This window comes from Eschrichtius robustus, chromosome 8, assembly GCF_028021215.1.
Source record: "Eschrichtius robustus isolate mEscRob2 chromosome 8, mEscRob2.pri, whole genome shotgun sequence".
NCBI lineage: Eukaryota > Metazoa > Chordata > Mammalia > Artiodactyla > Eschrichtiidae > Eschrichtius > Eschrichtius robustus.
The window spans coordinates 128,088,140-128,110,862 of NC_090831.1; the positions used below are offsets into that span (position 1 = coordinate 128,088,140).

At 54.1% G+C, this 22,723-nt stretch overlaps 1 protein-coding gene across 6 annotated transcripts in view; it reads left to right on the forward strand.

The window, feature by feature from the left end:
- The window catches only part of RBM33 (RNA binding motif protein 33), a 118,659-nt gene extending 109,770 nt beyond the window's left edge, over positions 1-8,889 (forward strand). For all 6 annotated transcript variants that reach the window (XM_068549755.1, XM_068549756.1, XM_068549758.1 and 3 more), the window contains 2 exons: positions 2,193-2,281; positions 2,530-8,889. In XM_068549755.1, the coding sequence (XP_068405856.1) occupies positions 2,193-2,281; positions 2,530-2,578 (138 nt within the window). In that variant the 3' untranslated portion in view covers positions 2,579-8,889. The remainder of the gene's footprint in view (positions 1-2,192; positions 2,282-2,529) is intronic.
- Positions 8,890-22,723: the final 13,834 nt, after the last annotated feature.

Here is a 22,723-nt window from a genome sequence, read left to right on the forward strand (position 1 = left end):
AAAGACCAAGTTGCTGAGCTTTACTTGTCCAGTTAACTTAATGATAAGTGAAATCATCAAGAAAAATCTTCTGCGTCTGGTTTTTATATCAGAAAGAAGAGGAAAACTCTGGTGTCTACTAAACTGGTTTCAGAAACCCAGGCAGACAGAGCTCACTGCTGCCTAGTGGCTGCCTCTGCCACCTCCGGGCCTGGTCCTCTCACTGCTCCGGGTCTGGTTGGTGATGTGCCCCAGACTATCTGACTGCCCCTCCGAGGGGAGTCTGTGTGTAAACCTTAGTGCCGTGTAACGCGGAGACTTGAAACTCTTTATTTCTGTGTGAAGCACTGAAAAGCAACTTTTTGGGAAGAATATTTTTTTAGCGCTCTCCTGGTCATGTTTTACTCATGGGAGTTCTGTTTACTAAAATGGAGAGTGCTTATTTCATATACAGTATACCTTTTTTGAACATATTTTAAGGAATTGATATTTTGCCTGTGTGCTTTTGTTGTAGGTCTTTGAACAAATGCTTTAAAATGAAACAGCCATGTGTGTAAACACTTCTAAAGGGTTGTGTGTTACCATTAGTTATTTTTTCTGGCTGTTAAGCATCACTGGACAGAAGCCCAGACACAGCAGACGGTTCCCCGCCACTGAATCCTGTGCTGCTTCCTCAGGCTGTGTCCCCGTGGTAGCAAGGCCCCCCCTGCCACTTTGCTCATTGCCCCAGACACACATGGCAAGTCACCAAAATGCTTGAGAAGGATCAGACTCTGGAGAGTGGGACTGGCTGAGAAATCCGAATTCTCCTCCGGCCCATCCCTCCCAAATCCTGGAATCCTACATCTCCAGTCCTCGGGGAAGCACAAAGCTGCCCCTTGTCCTCAGGGCAGGTGTGAGGGAGGACCAGGTGTAAGTCCACTGTCCGTGCACCCGTCTCTTCACTTGATGGATCCATCTTCTTCATGAACTCACTTGGTTTTTACTGCAAACAGTAGCCTCAGGAATGGTTGTTTCAAATCCTGAAGATTTAATTTTTTTTTTTAAGGTTTTTTTGATGTGGACCATTTTTAAAGTCTTTATTGAATTTCTTACAGTATTGCTTCTGTTTTATGTTTTGGTTTTTTTGGCCACGAGGCATGTGGGATCTTAGCTCCCCGACCAGGGATCAAACCCGCACCTGCTGCATTGGAAGGTGAAGTCTTAACCACTGGACCGTCAGGGAAGTCCCCTAAAGGTCTAATTTAAGATGCCACTTCTCTCAGACTTTTTAAAGCACAAACCGTGACCAAATTGTGCTGATGGCTGCCACAGACACAGCTGCCCCTCACTGTGGCCCAGCTACATATATGAAACCCTTAATTTACCCCAGTGGTAATTAGGAGGTAACTTACCCACTCCGACCGTGGGGTCCCATTGCCTTACGGCAGTTCCTCCTGTATGATGAGTATTGTACTTTTAAAAAGCTGACTGAGGGCCCCGTGGAAAATCGCCTGACAGGAAGACGTGAAACCAGAAAGTAACTTTCCAAGGACACCTGTCCTGGGCCTCCCCAAGAAGGTTTAGAGAGAAGATTGGGTGGCTGACGGGGCAAATGATGGCAGGTCTTTATATATATATATATATATATATATGTGTGTGTGTGTGTGTGTGTGTTTATTTATTTATTTTATTTATTGTTTTTGGCTGCGTTGGGTCTTCGTTGCTGCGCACGGGCTTTATCTAGTTGTGGCGAGCGGGGGCTACTCTTCGTTGTGGTGCGTGGGCTTCTCATTACGGTGGCTTCTCTTGTTGCGGAGCACGGGCTCTAGGCACGCGGGCTTCAGTAGCTGTGGCTCGTGGGCTTAGTTGCTCCGCGGCATGTGGGATCTTCCTGGATCAGGGCTCGAACGTGTGTCCCCTGCATTGGCAGGTGGATTCTTAACCACTGCGCCACCAGGGAAGCCCCCACGATGGAAGGAAGGTCTTAACACCAATCTGGGAGGATATGAATGAGTGCTGCTCAGGGCAGTGACTTACTGAAGCACTGGTTTTGGATAGATTATCTGGATAGGTTACAAAAAATTGCCAGGGAGGTAGAATTAGTTTGTTTTAGTGATCTAAGGGTCAGCCTGGACTCAAATTTTGCATTAAATCTAATGTATAAAAAGAAATATATATATATTACACCCTATACAACAGGATTCTAAAGTGTTTCTGTCATCTTCCTTCAGAGTTTACAGATGCTTCCCCAGCAGCGGAAAGCCATAGCCAAGTTCAAGGAACCCGCCCATGCATTAGCGTTTCAGCAGAAGTTCCACAGGTAGCCTTGGATTCCCCGGTGACAGGTGGGAGATGGGAGGGGTCCGTGCTGCCACCTGCTCTCTGTCTCTGCGGAGACGCACCGGGGGTGCAGAGAGAGGGCACGCCGCCTCCTTTTATGACGTGGGTGGTCACCCCTGGGTTTGTGTTGATCTTCTCTGCCAGTCCGCATATTTCCTTCTACTTGATCGGGTGGCTGCTGGTGTGCAGAGGTAGCTTAATGGTCACTGTTTCTTTACATCCCCACAGGCATATGGTAGACTTGTCCCACATAAATGTGGCCCTGATTGTTGAGTGATTTCTGGCAGGAGAGCCCGACCGTAACGCTGCACACGCGCTGTGGGATTTCTTCCCGGGAGCCGCCGCGCAGAGCCCCGCGCGCTTAGGTCTCTCCGTCCGCAGCCCTGCGTGGCTGTTGTCCGGAGCGCCCAGCGGCCCAGCACTGACTCCAGAAGAGCTGACCTTACGGGACGCGGTAGACTCGACTCGGTGTTAGATCGCTTCACATTCTCTTGTCACCACAAAGAACTACAGGTTTCGCTTTCTTTTGTTTTCAAAGTGCTTACAATGCATGTAGACATCGTTCTTCGTGATCTTACGTATGATCGATTACAGCGACTTAGAGTGAGTAAAGAACATTAACGTCACAAATTCTCAGTAGTTTTCACAGCAAAGAATATTTGATAATGGTTGCACTTATCTTCAGTGCAGGCTAGATGAGCGTTTTCTCAACCAGCTTCACTTGTGTTACCTTCTCAGAAAGCCCTCAAAAGGCTCTTGTAAAAACGTAGGTTAAAATTCGGGTGATTATGATTGGCAGTTGCATATCCTGGAAAGCAGGGTATGAGGGTGGTTGGGAGCGGTGCCAATTGTGTGGCCGATTCTGCTTCTTGTAAATATTCCAAAAGCGCCAACTGTATAGTCCTAGTTCCAAAGGGAAAGCCCCTTTTTATACTCGTCCCGAATGCGGCAGAAGTGCTGCTGGCCATCGTCACGCGCCCCCAGGCTGAGAGCAGGTGTCGGGACGCCCTCACCTCCAGCCCTCGCTGGGCTCCCTGCTAGGCGAGCTGCGTAGCATACCTGCCAGGCGAGGAGGGTAGGACAGCCTGAAGCTTTCGCAGGCCTGTTTGGTTTTTTCCTCTTTTTAAATGCAGCCCCAAGTGGCATATTCATGTCACCGGCTCTGTGACGCATATAGAACATTCTTGGGCAACCTGTGATTAAGATTTTCTTTTTTGAAGGCCTTTTGAGCAGGGGCTGCGCTGTCCTTCAGCGGACCCGAGAGCGAGGGGACGTTTGCGCTGGCTTGTTGCGCTCCGTGGCGTGTGGCGCAGTGTGTCTGGGGGATTCTGGGTAGGCTCCTTCAGGTGAGAGACGCTTCCTCCCCTTAGAGTCATCTGTAGTAAAATTCATGCTGGGCAAACGTGGAAAAAAGTGCCTTATCGTACTGCTCATGAAGGAGTTTCACTATTTTGGATTGATTCTAACGTGGACCTGAACTATTTGAGCAAATGATACCGGGACATACTCAGACTTTTTAGCTATATTTTATACCTAAGGTTTCCTGTGAGATTTATTAATGGAATTAAGGGAAATAGAAGCCTGTTACCACCAGTTAATGCGTCTGGTTAGCCTAGCGAGGACCAGATGTGAGCAGGAAGCCCCCTGCAGCAAGGCGTCCCTCCTTCTCAGCCTTCTCTTGGGAGCTAAGACACAGGTCATGTGAACTTGTATCTTCTTATTTTCACAGTTGAAATTTTATGTTACTTTTTCAAATTAAGTTACCAGAACCAGAGGAGAGAGCATTTCAGACCCGGTGAGACTTTCTGTAGCATTGATTCCACTGTGGTACCGTGTGCTAGGAGTGAGCTTGGAATGTGAAGGTGGGTGTTGATGGCTGCTCTTCAGAAGATTTCGGTTCCAGGAAACTATAGGCACTCGTAGAACACACTAGAACACCCCCCCCAGCTGAGGTGCCTGGCCACCCGTGTTCCAGAAAGCCCCTGCCTAAGCCTTGGGAGGTGGTGGTGTGTGCCAGCCTGGCCCCGGGTGCTCCAGTGGAGCTTCCAGGTGGCCAGTGGCCACTGCCCCGTCCTCACAAGTAGTAGATACAAGTGTGTTCACAGGTTAGGAGCGTAGCTTATGTGGCTCCGTCCACAGAGAGCTGCGTTGAAGTGGTGAGTTGGGTAACCTGCAGGCACCACATAGGAGAGATCCAGACCACTTCCCCACCCTGGGCAGCAGGAAGGCTCACAGTTAATGGACTTATTTTATCACTGAGGACTTAATGACGCAATGAGCTGAGTTTACAAAATTTTACCGCTTTTTGAAGTAGTCTGAGTGTGTTGTGGCTTTGAAACTAAAAATCTGCATGTTGTCTCAGGAAAGTAGCCATTCAGGCATACTTTCTTCTAGTTAGTGGTAAGAAACGAATCCTATTGGGGCTCCTTTGTTCAAGGCAGACCTCATGGCTACTTTAAGGTCTGTTCTTGTGTTGTCTGAGTCTGACAGGGGTGCCCCGGGACAGGTGTGTGTCTGTTAACAGTCTACACACACAGAGAAGTAAGCTTTCTCTTGATAGAATGTTCTTGAAAGGCCAAGTCGAGCCGGGCCTTCTGGAAAGGACTGGTTAGAAAGGCTTCCCACGGTCGCCTCCTGATGCACACGGCCCCTGGTCACGGGCTCTGTTAGTGCCAGCCAGGCCTAGGAACAAAGGCTTGATTTCCTTGAGGGAAACTGGAAAAGGAAAGAAAGAAGCAGAATTAGAAAGGAACGTTATTTCCATTTTCGGTGCACTTCTCGCAGTGAAATCAGACCACCGTGAGCTGAACCCTCTTGGAAGATCTGCTGCAACCATTATCTTTGTTCTTTCTTTATCATGCATTTAAAGGATACGCAGGAGCAGTTAGCATACCCTGTAAATATGGACCTCTTAAAATGAAATGTTATTGGAAATGCTTTCAATTCAGCAGCATCTTAGCTATTTGTTAGTTCTTTTGTGTTGTCTTATCAAAGTTTAATGGATACAGTTCCATAATTGTTGATGTGTTTGTGTGTATATTCGATTTTTATAAAGATGGTAGTAAGTCAATACATTTATCCTGACCTGTGTATTATTTGTTCACAAATTCAAGAAGCCAGTAAATATCAGTGTATCTCAGAAGGTAAATACAGCAGGTGACTGTGTGGCGCTGAGGAGCTTTTTCTTTTCGCATTATCTTGTTTTGATTTTATGCTGTAATATAAGTTCACTTAGCTACTTATCTGAGCGTAACCTTGCACTACCGTTGGTCTGGCCACATTTGTTAAATTCTTATACTGATATCCTTCTCAAGGAGAAATAGCGTCTCTTTTTTTCCAAAAGAAATATTGCGGGTTCCCCCCTTTCTGGGCAGGCAGCATGCTAAGTGGGTGTCTGTGCCCCCTCCCCACCGGGGGGGGCGGGGTGGGGACGGGGGAAGGGAGGGGGCAGCATCATAACCATTCCTAATTGGGGGTCTTCCTTCTCATGATTTGTAAAGGTCCTGGATAAACAGTTGTTTGTGCTTGGTTCTGTAGCATTTCTGAATTGTGACAGCTTAGGTCCTGCACAAAGGGGTCTTTTTTTAAAGGGCATCTGGCTTAATTATGCAAACAGACTTTGTTGCTGGAAGGAGGCTGGGAGAGGTGTCCAGGGTGAGGGAAGAAGGAGCCGAGAAGTGGGGCGAGGAGAGTTGTAGCACGGAGGGGTTTTAACGAGGGTCCATCAGAGGCTTTATTCTAACACGCTGGCTCCGCACAGGAGTCAGCCGGTCTGGTGGGGAGGCCTGCGGGCGGGCGGCGGGCACGGTGGGCTCGGTAGATGTCCGCTGGCGGCCCGGGCTGGAGGAGGGTCGTCCGCACCAGGTCCGGCCCCTTGGGCTCGGTGGACCACCGGGCTCTTGGACAGGAGGAGGCCTGGCTGGCTTGCGTGGAGGGTAGATGAGAACTGAGGCCGTGTTGTTTTGAGAACCTGTCACTTTCTTTTTTTAGTTTTTTTTGTTTTTTTGGTTTTTTGTGTTTTTTTTTTTTTTGGCTTCTGGTTTTTGTTTTGTTCTGTTTGGCTTTTGTTTTCTTATGTTTTTGAATTTCTTTGTTGTTTAATTGAAGGTAAGCTCAATGTGCTCGTCGTCCCCTTCTGGGGACGGTCAGGTTTTGGTCGAGGTCTGTGTGCAGAGCACCTAGAGCCGCTCTTGGGGGCTTCTGTCCTCCCTTCTGTCCCTTAGATCCTGGAGAGGCAGCAGGCCGCTTGTCCAGAAGCGTGTCCCGGCGGGCGCAGGCCCGCACTGCCCTCGCTCCCTGCCCTAGTGCCTCTCCGGGCTTCACGCACGCCCCAGTAGAGCTGCTTCTACTTTCCTGTAGTCAGCTAGAGCCGCCCCGCCCCGCCCCGTCCCCCCAAGCCCAGCTCCTTTCTCTTTGTTTGTTGGGGGAGGGGGTGGGGTGCTTGAAAGGTATTATTGATTTTTTACAGGGTTTTAAGTGACAGAATTCTAAAAGGGGATTAACCAACAGAGGGGGGGGTGATGCGAAATAGGACCAGGAGACGCCCCCACCCACCCCCCATGAAGGAAGCCACAGGAGTTTACATCGATAGAGGGAAAGTTGAGATATTCCATTGTATTTAATGAGCATTTTAATTCACCTTCTCAACTCTTCTTAAAACTTGTGAATGACGCGTTATTTTGGACATTGGTAAATACGAACTCTGCAAAGGCAGTCAGCCTTGACTTCTATTAAATCCTAAGGATTTTGTGTAAGGTTTTTTACAACCTATTTAATTTTTCTCATTTAAAGTGCCCTTGGTTTTGTGTCCTAGAACCAAACAAAACTCACTGATTCATATTGGATCCCAGGTATATACCTTCTGGTAGCGTGTGGTTGGGAAGGATCATTGGTTTTACACGTGTAACCTGCCCTTTCTAGAGAAGGTGCAGAAAATCTTAACTGGCTCTTTTCTGTGCCGTGTTTTGGTAGGAAATCTTTTCATTAAGATGGGCAGGCAGAACAGGTATTTTTAGTGAGAAGTTGCTTTTTGCTTTTACTTCTTACCAACTAAAATGTAAAAAGGCCTCCATGTTGGTGTTTTGTTTTACTAATTTTGAAAGGTATGTAGAAAAATACAGGCCTTTTAAAAAGGAACATGATGTAGTCTTTGAATTTTAATATTTTCCAGAGTGGACAAACAGTTGTACTGTTTTAATATATTCTGTATTTAGTAATTTATATACTCTAGAAAGTAGACCTCTTGCTAGCATGATTTTCTTTTAAACTATTTTTCATTTTAAGGGCACGTAATGGAACCTGATTTTTAAAGGACTATTTAAATTGTGTGCACTCTGCAGTATTGTCTTAGAGTATATAATTTATGTTTTTAAAGCAACACGCATGCATGCAACACACATTTATACTGTTGACGGAAGAGCAGATAATCATTTGTTTTTATGATTCAGCTTTGCTTTTCACAGGCGTGGGATCCAGAATTGTTCTTCCTTTGTGAGGACTTTAACTCTAAGGCTTTAATTCCACTGTTTAATTTTCAGGTTCACCGACAACACAGCCTGAAATCTGATTTTTTTTCCCGCCCCCCATTTTTGAGTTGGTTCTCTTTGCTGGGCTCCCCGTCGCGTCTTGCTGCTGCCGCTGAGGGTCTGGGCCACGTCAGCCAGGCCTGGTGCACACCCTCCTTCCTTCCTTCGGGGGTCTCCCTGCCAAACCCACCTTCCCCCGTCCTCAGGCGCGGCCCCTTCTTTCACTCGCCATTGCTGGGTGTCCATTCTCTTCTCCTGCCGTCTCCCCTGGTGACGGCTTCTTCATCTGGTGACGGCGCTTCTTCCTGGCTGCTCTGTCCAAATGTTAACGTTTAGAATTCCACTCTCAGTGCCGTGAATATCTTTGTGCTGTGTCGACAACTCGATTACATCTAAACCTTTGCTTTGACAGGTTTTACTCACGGTTTGTCCCTCCAGGTCTTTGGTTGGCGAGAGTAACATCTGGATTCTGTTGTTTTGCAGTCCGACTCAGGGGCTGGGGCCCCGCGGAAGCCAGCGTCCTGCAGCCTGCGCCGGCCCTGCCATTAATCACCCCTTCTCTGTTTTTATCCACTTTTGCAGGACCTCTTTTGCATGAGTTGAGTGTTAGTGGTAGCGTGCCTCTTCTTCCACTGGGAGGTGGCGGCCTGTTTGACTTTGTTACCGCTCTCGCTGACTGTGATCCTTCCTAACCTTACTGCTAATCGCTGTGAGCTGGCCTGGGCCAGCTCGGCGTCGAGTCTGAAGCTGTGGTTATGGGGCGCGCACTGGGAGTTGAGACATCAAGGGCTGAGCGAATTGCTTTCCTCTGGGTGATCTACTCCGTGTTTTCTACCAAACGCTACACACATTTGCGGGAAATGATGTTGCCTTGTTTTACCCCATTTTTCACTTTGCTCTAATCACTGTGACAGCTTTATCAGGAATATATGTGAAGAACAGTTGTGACATGGTTGGAAAAAATGTATTCTTGTGTGTATCATTTATGTGATCCCATGCTGAGAAATATGTTTTGAACTGTACTGTAATTTGAAAGATGTGTTAATAAATACCTTGCAGTTTCTGCTTTTGTCCTGTAGCTTTTATTTTTTCTCGCACTCGGGTTCGGTCCGTCCCATGTCTTGCCCGTGTGGACAGAGGGCCCTGGGACCGTCCCTCCGAGGCTGGGAGTTGTCCCCAGGCCCCCCAGACCCGCCTCCTCTGCTCAGCGCTGGCCTTGAACAGGCGTCTCATTGGTGGAGGGTCAGGTGCCTGTCATCCTTGCAGTCCACGGTCTCGTGAGTCTGAACCGACCGAGCGGACGCGTCGTCGTGTGTTTTGTTTGTTGCAAGTGGGAGACTTCTGTTCTCTTCTTTAATTTTTTAAAACATCACGAGTAATCTGTACAGGTTTTCAAAGGAAATCTGTACTCCAGCACTAATCGTAACACTGAAAGTGGGGAAAATCAGTCGCCCGTGCCTTTCTACCGCCATTGCCTGGTGACTTCTGTTTCTGTCACGTGCACACGGCCTGTCTGAGAAGCCACATGCACTGGCCCTGCTGTGTCCGCTTCCCACTTAAGGCATCCTCAGTGCTTTTCACGCTGCGACAAATTGCTCATAATTCATGGTCTATTTTGAAAATATTTAGAAAAATAAAGGTTCCCCCCCCCCCCCCCCACACACACACAAACCAAACATTGTTAAAGGAAAAGCTTGAGGAGGAGAAAACCAGAGGTTCCCCCCTCCCACTTCCCGTCACGCTGTACAGGCCAGGAACCTGGGCTCCATCCACACACACCCGCTGCCTCGCTGACAGAAATGAGACTGGCTTTTAAAGGTAAGCCGTAGCTTAGCACTGCTCTCCCCATGGTAAGGGTGAGGAGAAGGATCCCAGGTTTCAGGTAAGGAAGGGAGAAGGTGAGAAAGAAGGCTGGTTTGGGGGAACATAGAAGGAAGTGATGTATCACAGAGGTCAGTGCATCTAATCAATTTCTCAGATCTGATTTAGTGGAATTTTTAAACCTCAATCAGAATTGGAAAATACCTTGTGATTAAAGTCAAAGCCATTTTTCTTCTATTTTAATCCATATTCCATGGATAAGTCATTCTTCTTCTAAAAGGCTGACCTTTGCGTTGAGTGATGGGATCTCAGGAAGATGGACTCAACACCTGGAGATGCCAGGTCGAAAGTGGGTTTCTCTGAATTGGGGGGATTCCTTATGAATGGAGCTCCTTTGAAAGGTGCTTTCAGGTCTCCAGCCCTTTGTACCCCCGCCCGGCCTGGAGAGGTCTGGGCGAGTATCCCTGCAAGGGCTGGAGGAGAGAGCGTGTGTCTCCGGCGGGTGGGAGCCTCCTTGCAGGCTCGGGAGGCGGGGAGGTACTCTGCGCTCCCGTGACTCCTGTTGAAAGGCTGCAGCTGTCTCCACGGTTCTCACCCAGCTCTCATCTGACAGGCTCTTTTACTCAACAGTGTATTTCCATATTTTGAAGGAAATTATTTATAGTCAGGTCTGAAGAGAAAAATAAGTCAAAGAGTTCTCTAGGCGAGTACAGCGCTTAGGAATTGTGGCTCCAAGAAAGAGAAGCGCAGGAAGTCACATGTCTGCAGCTTGAGGTGTGGCTTCCAGATTTAAAGAAGTGACGAGCACAGCGATTTTTCAGCTTCATGCTCGAAAATACCGTCTCCTCGCTCCACTTCTGGTGTCGCCTGTAGACGGGGTGAGAGGCAGAGAGGTTTAAGTTAGATCCAAACCAGAAAATAAACGCTGAGCCTCCCACCAAGTACCTCTCCCTAACCTGCGTCCACACTTGTGCCTGGGTGATGAAGGGGGGCAGGACGTGTTAGGGACCCTCGCGGATGGATTGCCCCCCGCCTTGAGGTGAGACGGGTGGGCCCGGCCTAGGGACCCAGATCGGCGTGGGGAGAAGGAGAGCAGAGGTTTGGCCGGAGGACGGCGGCCCCCTGCGCTGGCGGCCTGGTCGGGAGGGGTCCTCGTGTGGATGCGGCTCGCGGCGGCCGGGCGGTGGGCGCCGAGGGCTACGCGACCACTGGGAGGCCCTGCCCCTGCAGCTTCCAGCCGCGAGTGCCAAGCACGAGCACCAGCCGGGGAGCACCCTGCAGGTCGCCCCGAGGGCGCAGGTCACCGCACAGCTGAAACGGCACGGCCCCGGGACCCACCCTGCCCCGCGCCCGCCCGGCCTGCGTCCTCCGCGATGCAGGTCCCAGCCCTCCTTCCCTCCCGAGCCAGCTGCACGTCGGATGCTCGGGTCTGCGTGACCGGGAACTCCTCCCTCCTCAGGGGTACTTGCCGGAGACCCAAATCCTTGGACGAACCAGAGGTGGGACTCTACCACTCACTGCCCACTGTGGATGCCATCTCCCCAGGGTCACCACCCTCCCCCATGGTCACACACACATCCCCGCCCCCCGCGTCACGCCCTCCCGGTTTCTCTCCCCCATTTCTTTGGTCGTTACTCTTAGGAAATGTCATTCCCACAACATGATATGAGATGGAGACTCTCGGTCGCTTGCCTTCCTCTCCGCCCTCAGCTGCCCCCTTCCACCCCTTGTCGGCCACCGGGTCATGGCCAGAAAATATCCCCCGTGGCCTGTGTGGACACCTCCTGGACTCCAGATCGGCTGGCGCCCCGACTAGCAAGTCTCCACGCCGCCGGGATCCCCCCGCCCCAGCCCGGCCTCTCTTGACTGCTCGTCCCCTGACGTCGGTTTCCTGGCTCCCGCTGGGAACCAGCTCCTTGCGTTCTTTCGACTCCCTTGCTTCTGTCCTCTTCCTGCTCTGATGCTCCCTGGGCAAGACCCCAGTCCTCCAGGACACTTGACTCGCACCCCAGCTGTGACCACGGCTGGACAAACGGGCAGCCACACTGCCTGGCCTACTCGGAATTCACAGCTGCAGACCTCAAAGGTGAGCCCCCCGTGCAGCCGGGTAACCCTACCGTATCTCCCGATCAGGTCAGAGTCACGATCACGGGAGCATTTTCACATCTCCTCCTCTCTTCAGTGCCAGCAGCCCCTTCCCCGCTCCCATTGCATTACTACAGCAGGAGCGCTCAGAAGAGAACTCCCACATCCCCTCACCACCAGGCCCCCAACACGCCTTCAGGTGCCCTGCGTGAACCTCCGGCCGCTGCTACGGTAGGCAAGCATCCTTGCTCCTATGCAAGGCCGGCATCCCAGCTGCACGGCCTCCCGCCCCCCTCACCGGAGGACCGGCACCTGCAGGTATCTCTTCTCACCCCTGGATTGTTTCTTCTGTACTGCACCTTTCCTGTCAGCAACAGACATGCAGCAATAGCCTCCATTTAAGACAAAATCCTCCCTTGACCTCGTAACCACTTTTGGTGACCAATGCGTACTTCTTTCCCCCTTTTGGTAAAACTCACTGAAAGAGTTATCTTTTCTTGCTGCCTCCGCTTTCTCTTTTAAAAATTCTCTGTTGAATCCACACCAGTCTGGCTTTCGACCCCAATGTTCCCCCAAAACTTCTCTTGCTAAGAATGTTCCTGGTGCCCATGTCACCAAATTCAAGGATCAAACCTCAGGACTCCTCTCAGTCCATTGGCGTGTGTGAAGCAGTTGGCTTCCGCCGGTGTCCAGGACACCGCCTTCTCTTCGTTTTCAGCCTACCTCACTGGAACCTGCTTCTTGGTCTCCAGGTGGGGTCCTCCTCACTTCTTGGCGGCTAAAGGTCAGAGCCCTTGGACCTCTCCCTTTCTCAGTCCACACACACTCCCTACATGACCTCAGGCAATTCAGTAGCTCTTTAAAGCCATTGAGTCCCATGGACTTTCCCATCCTCCTGGGGACTTCCTCCTGAACCCCAGACTCGAACCTTCTGTTCCTCCTGAGATGTTCAGTAGGCAGCTCACACCTAATCCAGCTGAACTCTTGATCTCTGCCCTTCTCTCCCCATCTCAGGAAATGGCAGCTCCTTTCTTAAGGATGCTCAGGCCCCAAACTTTGGAGCCATCCTTGCCTCCCCTTCCCCCCTAACGCACCACCCACACTCAGCAAGCCCTGTCCTCCAAGTGTATCTGGAAACTCACCACCTCTGGCTCCACAGCTGCCACCCCAGTGAAAGCCACCAACCTCTCACCTGGAAGGCCGGCCTGGTCTGCAGACTGATTTCCCTGCATCCACTCTTAACCTTCTACTGTCTGTTACCAAACATCAGCTGGAAGCATCTTTTTTTTTTTTTAATTAATTTATTTATTTATGGCTGTGTTGGGTCTTCGTTTCTGCGCGAGGGCTTTCTCCAGTTGCGGCGAGCGGGGGCCACTCTTCATCGCGGTGCGCGGGCCTCTCACCATCGCGGCCTCTCTCGTTGCGGAGCACAGGCTCCAGACGCGCAGGCTCAGTAATTGTGGCTCACGGGCCCAGTTGCTCCGTGGCATGTGGGATCTTCCCAGACCAGGGCTCGAACCCGTGTCCCCTGCATTGGCAGGCAGATTCCCAACCACTGCGCCACCAGGGAAGCCCTGGAAGCATCTTACTTAAGATGTAAGTCAAGTGACATCACTCCTCTGTTGGGAATGCTCCGGTGATTTCTCATCTTACTCAGGCTAAAATCAAAATCCCCACAACAGCCTTCCAGGCCTTGGGTCCCCTGACCCCCATCATATTAGCTCATCTCACACCCTTCCGCTCACTCGGCCCGAGCCAACACTCGCTGCCCTGCCCTTTCTTGATAAGCCAAGCAGGATTCCACTTGCTGTGTCCTCGCCCTAGGATGCTCTGCCCCTGGATGTTTTCCTGGCCTTCTCCGTGCACGCTCTCAGGCCTTTGCTCTCTGTCAAGGCGACCACTCTCTAAATAATCTCCCCGTTCCCTTGCTACCATTATTTTCTCTCTCCTTATACTACTTCATTCTCCTGGGAGTTTTTACCCTGGTCTCTTCCTTCTTAGAATGTCCAGTAATTTTGGATTGTATATTGGACATTTTGGACACATCATTTTGGGAATCTGGAATTTGTTGTCCTGATTTAAAGAATGTTCATTTTTGTTCTGGAAGGCAGCCAATCTCATGGAGGGTTGGCACGAGGCTTTGAGATGTCGTTTCCAGCTTGGTTGGGTCCATCTTGGGGGGCCCTTGCTCAGGGCTCCTGGGGCTGGCGTTGCAGATTGATTGCCCAGGATGTTCAGTGATGTTTCCGCTGTGTCTGGTCAGAGCGCCTCCTCTCCCAGCACCGAGTCCTCTGCAGTCTGCGTAGCTCACGGTTCTTCGTGGCTGATTCCTGCCAAGCCCCACGGTGTCATGCCCGGAACACGTGCAGCTTAGTAGAAAGCCAGGACTCACGGGGACCCCCTGCAAGTGTCTGGAGTTCCTCCTCTGCTTCGTCCTCCCCAGGACCCTGCACCACAAATTCCAGTCTGCTCGGCTCAGCCGAACTGGCGTGCTGCACTCGGGGTCCACGGCCCTGCACTGAGGTCTGGAAGGTTCCTCCAGGCAGAAAGCCGGCCATGTGTGATGACAGCCCTGTGTGCCTGTGGTCCGGCACCTGGCAGAGATGCTGCATACATTTCACTCCGTTTCATGCCTGGTACAGGGGCAGAACCAGCTGGGTTGTGGTCGTTCTGTCCTGGTTGGAAGCAGAACTCCTATCCTGTTGGGTAATACAACCTAATAACTTACTACATTTTGTATATTTTGTTGATCGCATGCCTCCCTTCACTCTATACGTAAGTAAATTCTAGAAAGGGAGGAAATATTTCCTGTTTTTTTTTTTTTTGTTTCCCTGCTGTATCCAGAGGGCCCAGAATTGTGCTTGTCACTCAAAAGGTGCTCAGTTCATAAGTGAACAAGTAGAACTTGTCCCCAGATGGTACCACATGAGCTCCTCTTGGAGGAGGACCATCTGGGCCCTGATCCTGCCCCTCACCTGCTCCCACGGGGGCTGCGAGGACCGCGGATTCAGTGCTCCCGTCCGCGGGGCCCAGCATCCCTGGCTGCCCGGCACACTGGGAGAGCCTCTCTCGTTCAGTCTGCTGACGGGGGCTGAGTGTGCAGTGAGGAAACCCTTCTGTTCGAAGAGAAACTGTAAACGTTTCAAATGGGAGCGACCGGTTGCAGGCGCTCCTTGGAATTCAGGTGTCATGACCTGTGCAGGAGTCGGTGGGGCGCGGTGACCACCTGGGACACGGCATGGAGGGGGGCGCGTGGCCACGGGAGAGCATGGCCCGGGCAGGAGGCACGGAGCCTGAGCCGGGCCCCTGCCACCCTCAGCTGCAAGACGTCTTCTCCTGGTTGGGGCCCAGAAACCAACGTGGCATGAGGCCCAGGGACCAAGCAAAGCTGTCAGCCCTTCAGTAGAAAGCAGCTGCTTCCTGGGAGTCCTGGTGGGGAATCTTGGAGGATGAAAGGCCCTCAGGTCACACTGGACATCAGTGACTTCTGGTCCTCACCTTCCACACCCCCCTCCTCCTGGATTTCATGGTGACTTGATCCCGTCATCTTGTAAGCCCCAGGCTTCGGGAAAAAACATATATTTTTTAATATATGTATGTAAATATCCATATTGATTTTATAAAATATGGCATTATGGCCCTTACTCTTTGTGAAACAAATTTAAAGTTCTCTAGAGAAGAAGTCTACACTGTATTGTAGTACGTTGACTGTAAGATACTCCTTTTTTTCACCCTCGACTTCTCTGAGACGGGGTATGTCTGACACTCGCCATCAGCCAGGAGGCACTCAAGATGCAGTTGCACACATCTTGTTGTTCATCTCGAGGGCATCGTCAGACGGCTGCAGCGCCTTGATGTTGCAGAAAACAGCCATTGAGGAAGGACCGCGGTGTGTGAAAACTTCCATTGGTACCTCCCACTGGTAAGTTAGGCAGCTTCGATTGGATAGAAGATGTAACTGCTGCCACTTACCGAACGCGTGTGAGTGCTGGGCCTGTGTGATGTGCGTTATGTTGCTTACAGTACATAGCGTACATGTACCACAGATACGCACACGCGTGTTGTCCAGTGCACAACAGCCCCTGTGTGCTGTGAACGGTGACGTTGACTACAGCCGGTTTGGGCCAGGGCCACACGGCTTGGCGTGTTGTTGCCGCAAGTCCCCTGTCCTGGTTGAGGACATGAAATCGTATTAACCGAGGGCTCAGGAGCGGAGGGAAGTGTGGGGCTGGGGAGAGGGAGCTCACAGCCTCCCCGGGGACCCCTTCCCTCTCCTCTGCGGCCCCTCAGCTCTGTTTGGGGCCCTCAGTCCCTCTGTCCTCCGCCTGCCCCTCCGGCGGCCCCATGGTCCCCACGTGGCCTGTCCCAGGACCCCGTCACCTGCCTGTTCCGTTCCTCTCAAGACCCATCCTCGGAGGAGGAGTCGATACTGAAGAAGTGACCGAAAGGCTTTACTCCCCAGGGGCCTAGCGTTTCTAGCCTGAGCCGCCTCTCTCGGCAGGAAGACAGGCGGCTTTAGCTCGCCTCACCCGCTCCGGGTGCCCTTGGACTCAGAAGGCATGTCCTCGCTCAGCCAGAGTCTGGGCCTCGCTCTGCGTCCCGGCGCCTGCGGACTCCTCCCGGACTCCACCGCTCACGCAGACACACGCGTGTGCACGCACACTCACAACTCACACGGTAGGCTTGCGAACACGCACGCCGCACACTCACACGTACACTTGCACACCCAGCCACACCCTCAAGCGCTGCATCCAGAAGCTCGTGTGCTCACCTGCCTGTCTGCACCTTCCGGGGTGGGAGCAGGAGGCAGCGGGGGCCCTGCCTCTCCTGGAGTTGGCCTTGTGGGGGTCTGTCTGCCCTGGGGCGTCTTCCCTGGGGGCTGGAGGTCACGGCTGGCAGGACGGGCAGGAGGGCGCCAGCCTGCGCTCAGAGGGTCCGCCCGGAGAAGGCTGAGGATGGGAAGGCTGCGCCCTCCAGCTGGCTCACGCGCAGGCAAAGTATTTTTAAACTCATTTCCTTGACCTAAAAAGGTTCTTTTTGGACTGAACACCTCGTGTTCAGGACCGACACAGAGCACTGCCTATAAATAGCTCGGAGCGGCGGGGAGGGCGCTGGCGTCCAGGGGGGCCCCCGAGGTGGAGGCCCGCGTGAGGGCTGCCGGGGTCGCTTTAAGTCACAGAACCGGGAGGGGATGAAACGGGCCGTCCTGCGCCGCCCCCGAGTGCCACTCGGCGGGGGAGCGAGGGGCTGCAGGGCAGAGGGCGGCCTGACCGCACGGGCAGGATCTGAGCTCCTGGCATTTAAAAATCACTTCACTCTCCCCACGACGGAAGTGTGCTCCTTCCATTGAACTAGGGAAACAGATAATGGAACAAATCGATATGTATCTACGAAGCTCCTCACAGCCCGTCCTGTGATGGGCGTGGATGGGCTGAGACCCCCCGGGGCCGCCCCTTCCCGGCTCAGCCTCCCGGCCGACTTGGGGTGTCGGGGCTTCTTTGCTGAGGCTGGGCAGGCTCCTCAGATGCACCTGGGACCACGGGGGCTGGCGGCTGGCGGCTGAGACCCCCCGGGCTGCCTCAGTTTCCCCTTTTCCTTCTCACCCCCGGTGCTCACCTTCCTGCGCCCTCCGTGGGCGGGCTGGTGGCCAGGAGGGCAGGTGGGGGGTCTGGGGCTGCAGTGGGACCCAAGCTTGGTGCCGTCTGCAGGAGGTGCCCTCCGCCGCGCGCTCTGTCTGGTTCTTGACTCGGCCCTGGGCTTCAGGGCAGTCACTCGAAAGTCTCTCCTGCAGGCCGTCCCGAGGTCGTGGACCCCTGGACGCGAATAAACGGGGTTGGGGCACCCGGAGAAGGCAGCGTGTGCTGCAGGCAGCATGGCTGTGGTGCCGCGTGGCCGGGAGTTGGGGAGACGGGGCTCCTCCCCGTGGGCACACCGTGTGCGGGCCGGTCGTATCGCAGAGCGAGCTCCAACAGGGAAGGGGTTCTGGACGTTCGATCAGCGTTGGTCTATTAGGTTTCTTCTTTTTTCTTCAACTTCTTCCTTGAAAAAGAGTAAGAGAGCTGAAAGGGGTGCTTTCCCCCAGCAGCGGCTGCGCTGGGGTCTGCATCTGGGTGGCCTTCTGGGCTCTGCCCGGGAGGGGCTGGGAGGAAAGTGCTTCCTGGCCTACAGTGGATGAGGGCAGAGGGGTCTCTTCTCTCCGTCCCCAGTCGCCCTGCGCACAACTCTGCTCCCGCCCCAGCCAGCCCTGGGGTTCAGGGAGGGGGCACTTCTCCTACAGTGTCTCTGGTCCCCAAGTGTTGCTGCAGAGGGCACCGGGGCGGGGCAGATGCCAGGTTCTTTCCCACTGAGGATGGCGTCCAGCGCAGGGACGGGTCCCCCGTGAAGGCCGCTCGAGGGAAGAGCCCCCCCCCCCCCCACCGCCCCGTGCTTTGTCGCTCAGGACACGGCTGGTGTTGGCATCGGCGCTCCACGGCAGCCGACCCCAGACATGGGTTCACAGGGACTCAGATGCCTTCATCTAGAATTTTCAAAGACTGTCAGGTCATCTTTTTTCGTGTGTGCAGACGGACTCCAACAGAGTCTCACCTGAATCCAGGTGAGGCCTGAGTACGGGACAGAGGAGTGATCCAGCCTTAGATCAGGGGTATTTCTGAGCTTAAAGGGACCTCAGGGTGCCCTGTCTCATCTGCCCTGTGGTGGAATGGAGGCAGGGCGGAGTTAACCCCCCGGTCAGAGGGCTGGGGAGCGGGGAGCCCAGCGGTTCCCTCTTGGTAAAGGAGAGGCCACCACGACTACTGTCCACGTGTGTGACCCTGTCTTTCCTACGAGCCTCTCACAGGTCACCCACTCACCCCAAGATGTGGGAAGTTGTTTCCAGGCCACGGAAGCCAAGTGACGGTCCACAGGTCCAGGAACCTCCGGACGCTGCCACCCCGGCCCTCGGGAGGAGGACTCGCCAAGTCGCACCCCTGGCCACGCCCCTCAGCTCGGAAAGGGCTGCAGCTGGGCCCGGATGCGGGGCCTCCCAGCCCGGGGACCCTCAGCCCCAGTTAAGGGAGAGGAAGGCTCGAGGGTGCCCTGCCGCCCTCCTCAGCGCACGTTTCTAGGCTTCAGTTTTCCCAGCACAGTCATCGTTTTCTTCTTCCTTTTTTGACTACTGGTCAGAATAAATAAGAAACTGATGCTTTAGAGCACTGACCCGGCCTGGTGCACGGGGGCAGCTTTGACGGCTGGGCTTCAACTGGTGGGGAGGGGATGCAGGACAGGGCGGTGCTGTCGGCTCTGACCCCACACGTCACCCCTCTCTGGGGGCTTCTCCTGCTGCCACTGCCCTCTTTTTGAAGGTACTTTTGATATTTTGTGTTGATCAGCCCCCGCTGGCGGTCCCATCACTGTCGGCCCCTGTCCGGGCGCGAGGCCCGGCTTTCCCACCGTGGCCAGCAGAGGGCGCTCGGACTCCACTCAGGGGCGTTTCTCCTGCCAGCCCGGCTGCCCCTCCGTGATGCCGGATCCCGGGAAACTTTCTCGGCGAGCAGGCTGAACCGGAGGCGTGGTGCCGCCCTGAGCCAGCAAGTCCGCAGCCCAGCCCTCTGCTCCCAGCCGCCTCCTGCGCTTGGCGCTTCTGCTGCCCGGGGCAGCGGCGAGGGGAAGGAGGCTTCCCGGAAGTCCCAGCGAGAAGCGGAGCGGCCGCAGGCCCGGGAGGGCGGGCGCCGTCCCGGGAAGGTAAGAGACGGGGCCGGCCGGGCCAGCCGGAGCGCGTCCGCGGAAGGGGTGGCGGCCGCCCGGTGCTGGCAGCGATGGGGCACTGACCCGCAGAGCCCCGGGCTCAGGAAGGTTGGCTGTGCCCTGCCACATAGGCCACGGAGTACCACCACCAGCAGCAGGGGGAGGGGTCAGGTCCAGCTCCACCTGGTGGTCCCGTGCCGATGCCAACGCTCTGGGGCTCTTCCTGAAACAGCCCCCCTTCCCCGCCCACGTCTCTGCCCAGGCTCCTGCTTTCCTGGCCCATGTGCGGCCTGCCTGTTGGGTCTGGCTGCAGGGTTTCGGCTGGGATTCTGATGACTTGGACCCGCAGGGTGACAGACACCGGGACCCGGCGCCCAAAGCTCCTTCCAAAGACATCGGGTTTGTTTTGCTGCCTTTTGGTGGCGAGGCTCAGAAAGGGAAGTCTTGAGCCTTCCTGGGGGGGGGGGGGGGCGGGTCTGGAGAAAGGGAATTTCCCGCCTGGGATGAGGCTTGGCGTCCACGGAAAGGGCATCACCTTCCCCTGGAAGCAAACACCCAGGCCCTGGCCTGGGACGTGGAAGTTTCCACCCAGGACCCGGTTCAGTTGTACGGGGGAAATCCTTGGGTTTTCGGCATAATATTTCTTCGAATTTATCTTTTCAGATTTCTTGAGCCTCTTATTTAAACCAGTTTCCCCCTTCTGGGAGCATAGCTGCCCTCATCCTGAAAACCAAAGACACCCATTGAAAACGCCACCTTCATGCAGTTTCCCTGTCTTCTTGGTGGGCCCAGAGCTTGTTTATAGAAGGTGAATTACTGTCAGTTTCTTCTTCCTTTGAGAAAATCAGGCTCAGCCAAGAAAAGCCAAGAAGGTTACCTCCAAACACGGGCTTCCTATTTTCCCCCTGGGGGTGATGATTTTCACCAGGTTGGGATGAAGCCTGCATGCTCGTGGGTCTTTACAGGTGGGTGTCTCCAGTTTACCTCCAGGCTAGCACAGGGTTCGCCTGTCACACCACCAGCTCTTGCTGGATTTGTGACCGCAGCGAGGAGCAATGGGAGCCTTTGAATTCCAATAGAAAATGTGCTGTGCTGGCCTCACCCCATTACGTTCCAGCCCCACCACAGCGGGCTGGGTTTCCATGAGATCCTAGACGGGGGTTGGCGAACGTTCTCTGTAAAGACCCGGATAGTACATACTTCAGGCTCTGTGGGCTGCGTGGTCCCTGATGCAGCTTCTCGGGAGCCGTGGGAGCCTGAAGGCCCCCACAGGACAGCAGGCAGAGGAATGAGCCAGCCTGGGGGTGGGGTGGGGTGGGGTGGGGGGAGTAGGCTTCCAAGAGAAACTTGCTGATGGAAGCTGAGTTACAGATTTTACAGAATTTTCACATATGGAATATTCTTCTTTAGCTGTTTTATTTTCAACCATTTAAAATGTAAAACCCGATCTCGGCTTGCGGGCCGATTTGTCCCCGGGGCCATGGTTGGCCGATGAGAAACTATGAAGGTCACTTCCCTGGACCTCTCAACCCCCTTGAGTGGATGGTTCTTTCACAAGGACGGACCGGCCACTTTTCTGCGTCACTGGGGCACCCAGATGCCTCCCCCCGCCCCCCAGCCCTGGAGCTGGCTCACAGGCAGGCACTTTGTTGCTTTCTTGCCAAATCTTGCAACCAGCCGGCATTCTTTGCATGTCAGCCCAGTATTTCCCATGTGGATGTGATGCTGACAGCAAAGGGTCTCCACCAGGAGAGGATGGGGCTGCCTCCCTCCCACACACACAGGCCGCCGCGTGCTGGCAGCTTCCTCAGATGGACGGGCCTCGTGCTTTGTCCCACACGTAAGAGCCCATCACCACCCCTGATGGATGCGAAGTGTGCACTCTCAATGAAATTTCTTCTTTCACATATTTGGGACAACCTGGTGGAAGAAAACGGGAGTTGCAGATGACAGGATGGGACGGGAATTCTGCCACAGAACAGACACGGCACAAAGTCTCTGTAACTTCTTTAATTATTCAAACAACAGAGCACAAAGATAACAGTTTCAAGTACATTCTGGTACGCGTGTTTGACAGGAATAGATATGCAATTAGTCACGAGGGAGGCCGGCGGCAACACCACGCACACGCTTGGCACAAACTCTTGGTCCTGTCAACCCTGAAGATGGAGAAGTGGGCCCTCGTCTGGCGGCAGTACTGCACCTGCCCGATGCCCTGCACTTCGTTCCTCTACGCGGTGGACGTGAAAAAGAGAATTCTCACTGTAAAGCTGCGAAGGGTCTTAAAAGGTGGGGAGGGAGGGGGGGAGACAGGCGAGGGTGCCACAACCTTGCCCGGCCAGGAGGGGGCGCTGCCAAGGGCCTTCGGGCCAGGCCAACACCTGACCTCTCTCTCTGCCCGCTAACTAGTCCAGTGGATCAGTCTGGCCAGAGCTGCTGGTGTGCTTTGTGCCCCTGGTTTGACTTCACACTCAGACCTGAACAGTCACCGGAACAGAAACCACCAACCTTACCAGGGATCGAAACCCTGCTGACCACCTAGGGGACCAAGGAGGACCGGGGACCACTCCTGCCCGGAGGGTGAGCTCTGGCCCCAGCACCACCCATCGGGGCCCTCGGCCTCCTGGAGAGCCACATCTCACCAGACCTCAGCACAGAAGCCCCCAGGGGCCTCAGCCCTAGCCTCAGAAGCAGCTTCTCCAGACCCTGACCAGGTGGGACCGAGACCGGCCCGAGGCCGTCGAGTTCAATTCTGTTCCCCTAAACCCAGGCCCGCCTCCAGACATGTTTAATCTGCTGAGACGCCCTGAGGCCACACGGCCCACCTTTCCGAAGCTCAGCCTGCAGAGGCATTTGGGCCCAGAGCGCAAAGCGGGACAGCAGCCTTCACTAAACCAAAGCCCTCAGTGACCGCCCAGCGCGGCTGAGCCTATGACACAGCACCAGGCACGGAGGACCTGTCCCCCCGGCCCGGCTGACACAGGGCGCTGGCCCCCAGGGCGCCCGCAGAAGGAGGACCACGACCTAGGGACAGACGTACTCGCCTGACAACCACTCAAGACAGACAACTTGGAGACACCAGTGTGGCCCGAGGACCCCGGCACCCTGAGGCTCTAGTGGGTGTGACGGGAGAGGAGGGAAGGCCGGGGTCCGCACAGAGCAGGCAGGGAGCACGTCCTCCCGCAGATCGTCAACACCTGGGCCTCTCCTTGGGGACCCTCCTGAAAAGGGCACCCCAGGACTTCAGAAAGCAGTTAAGGACTGCC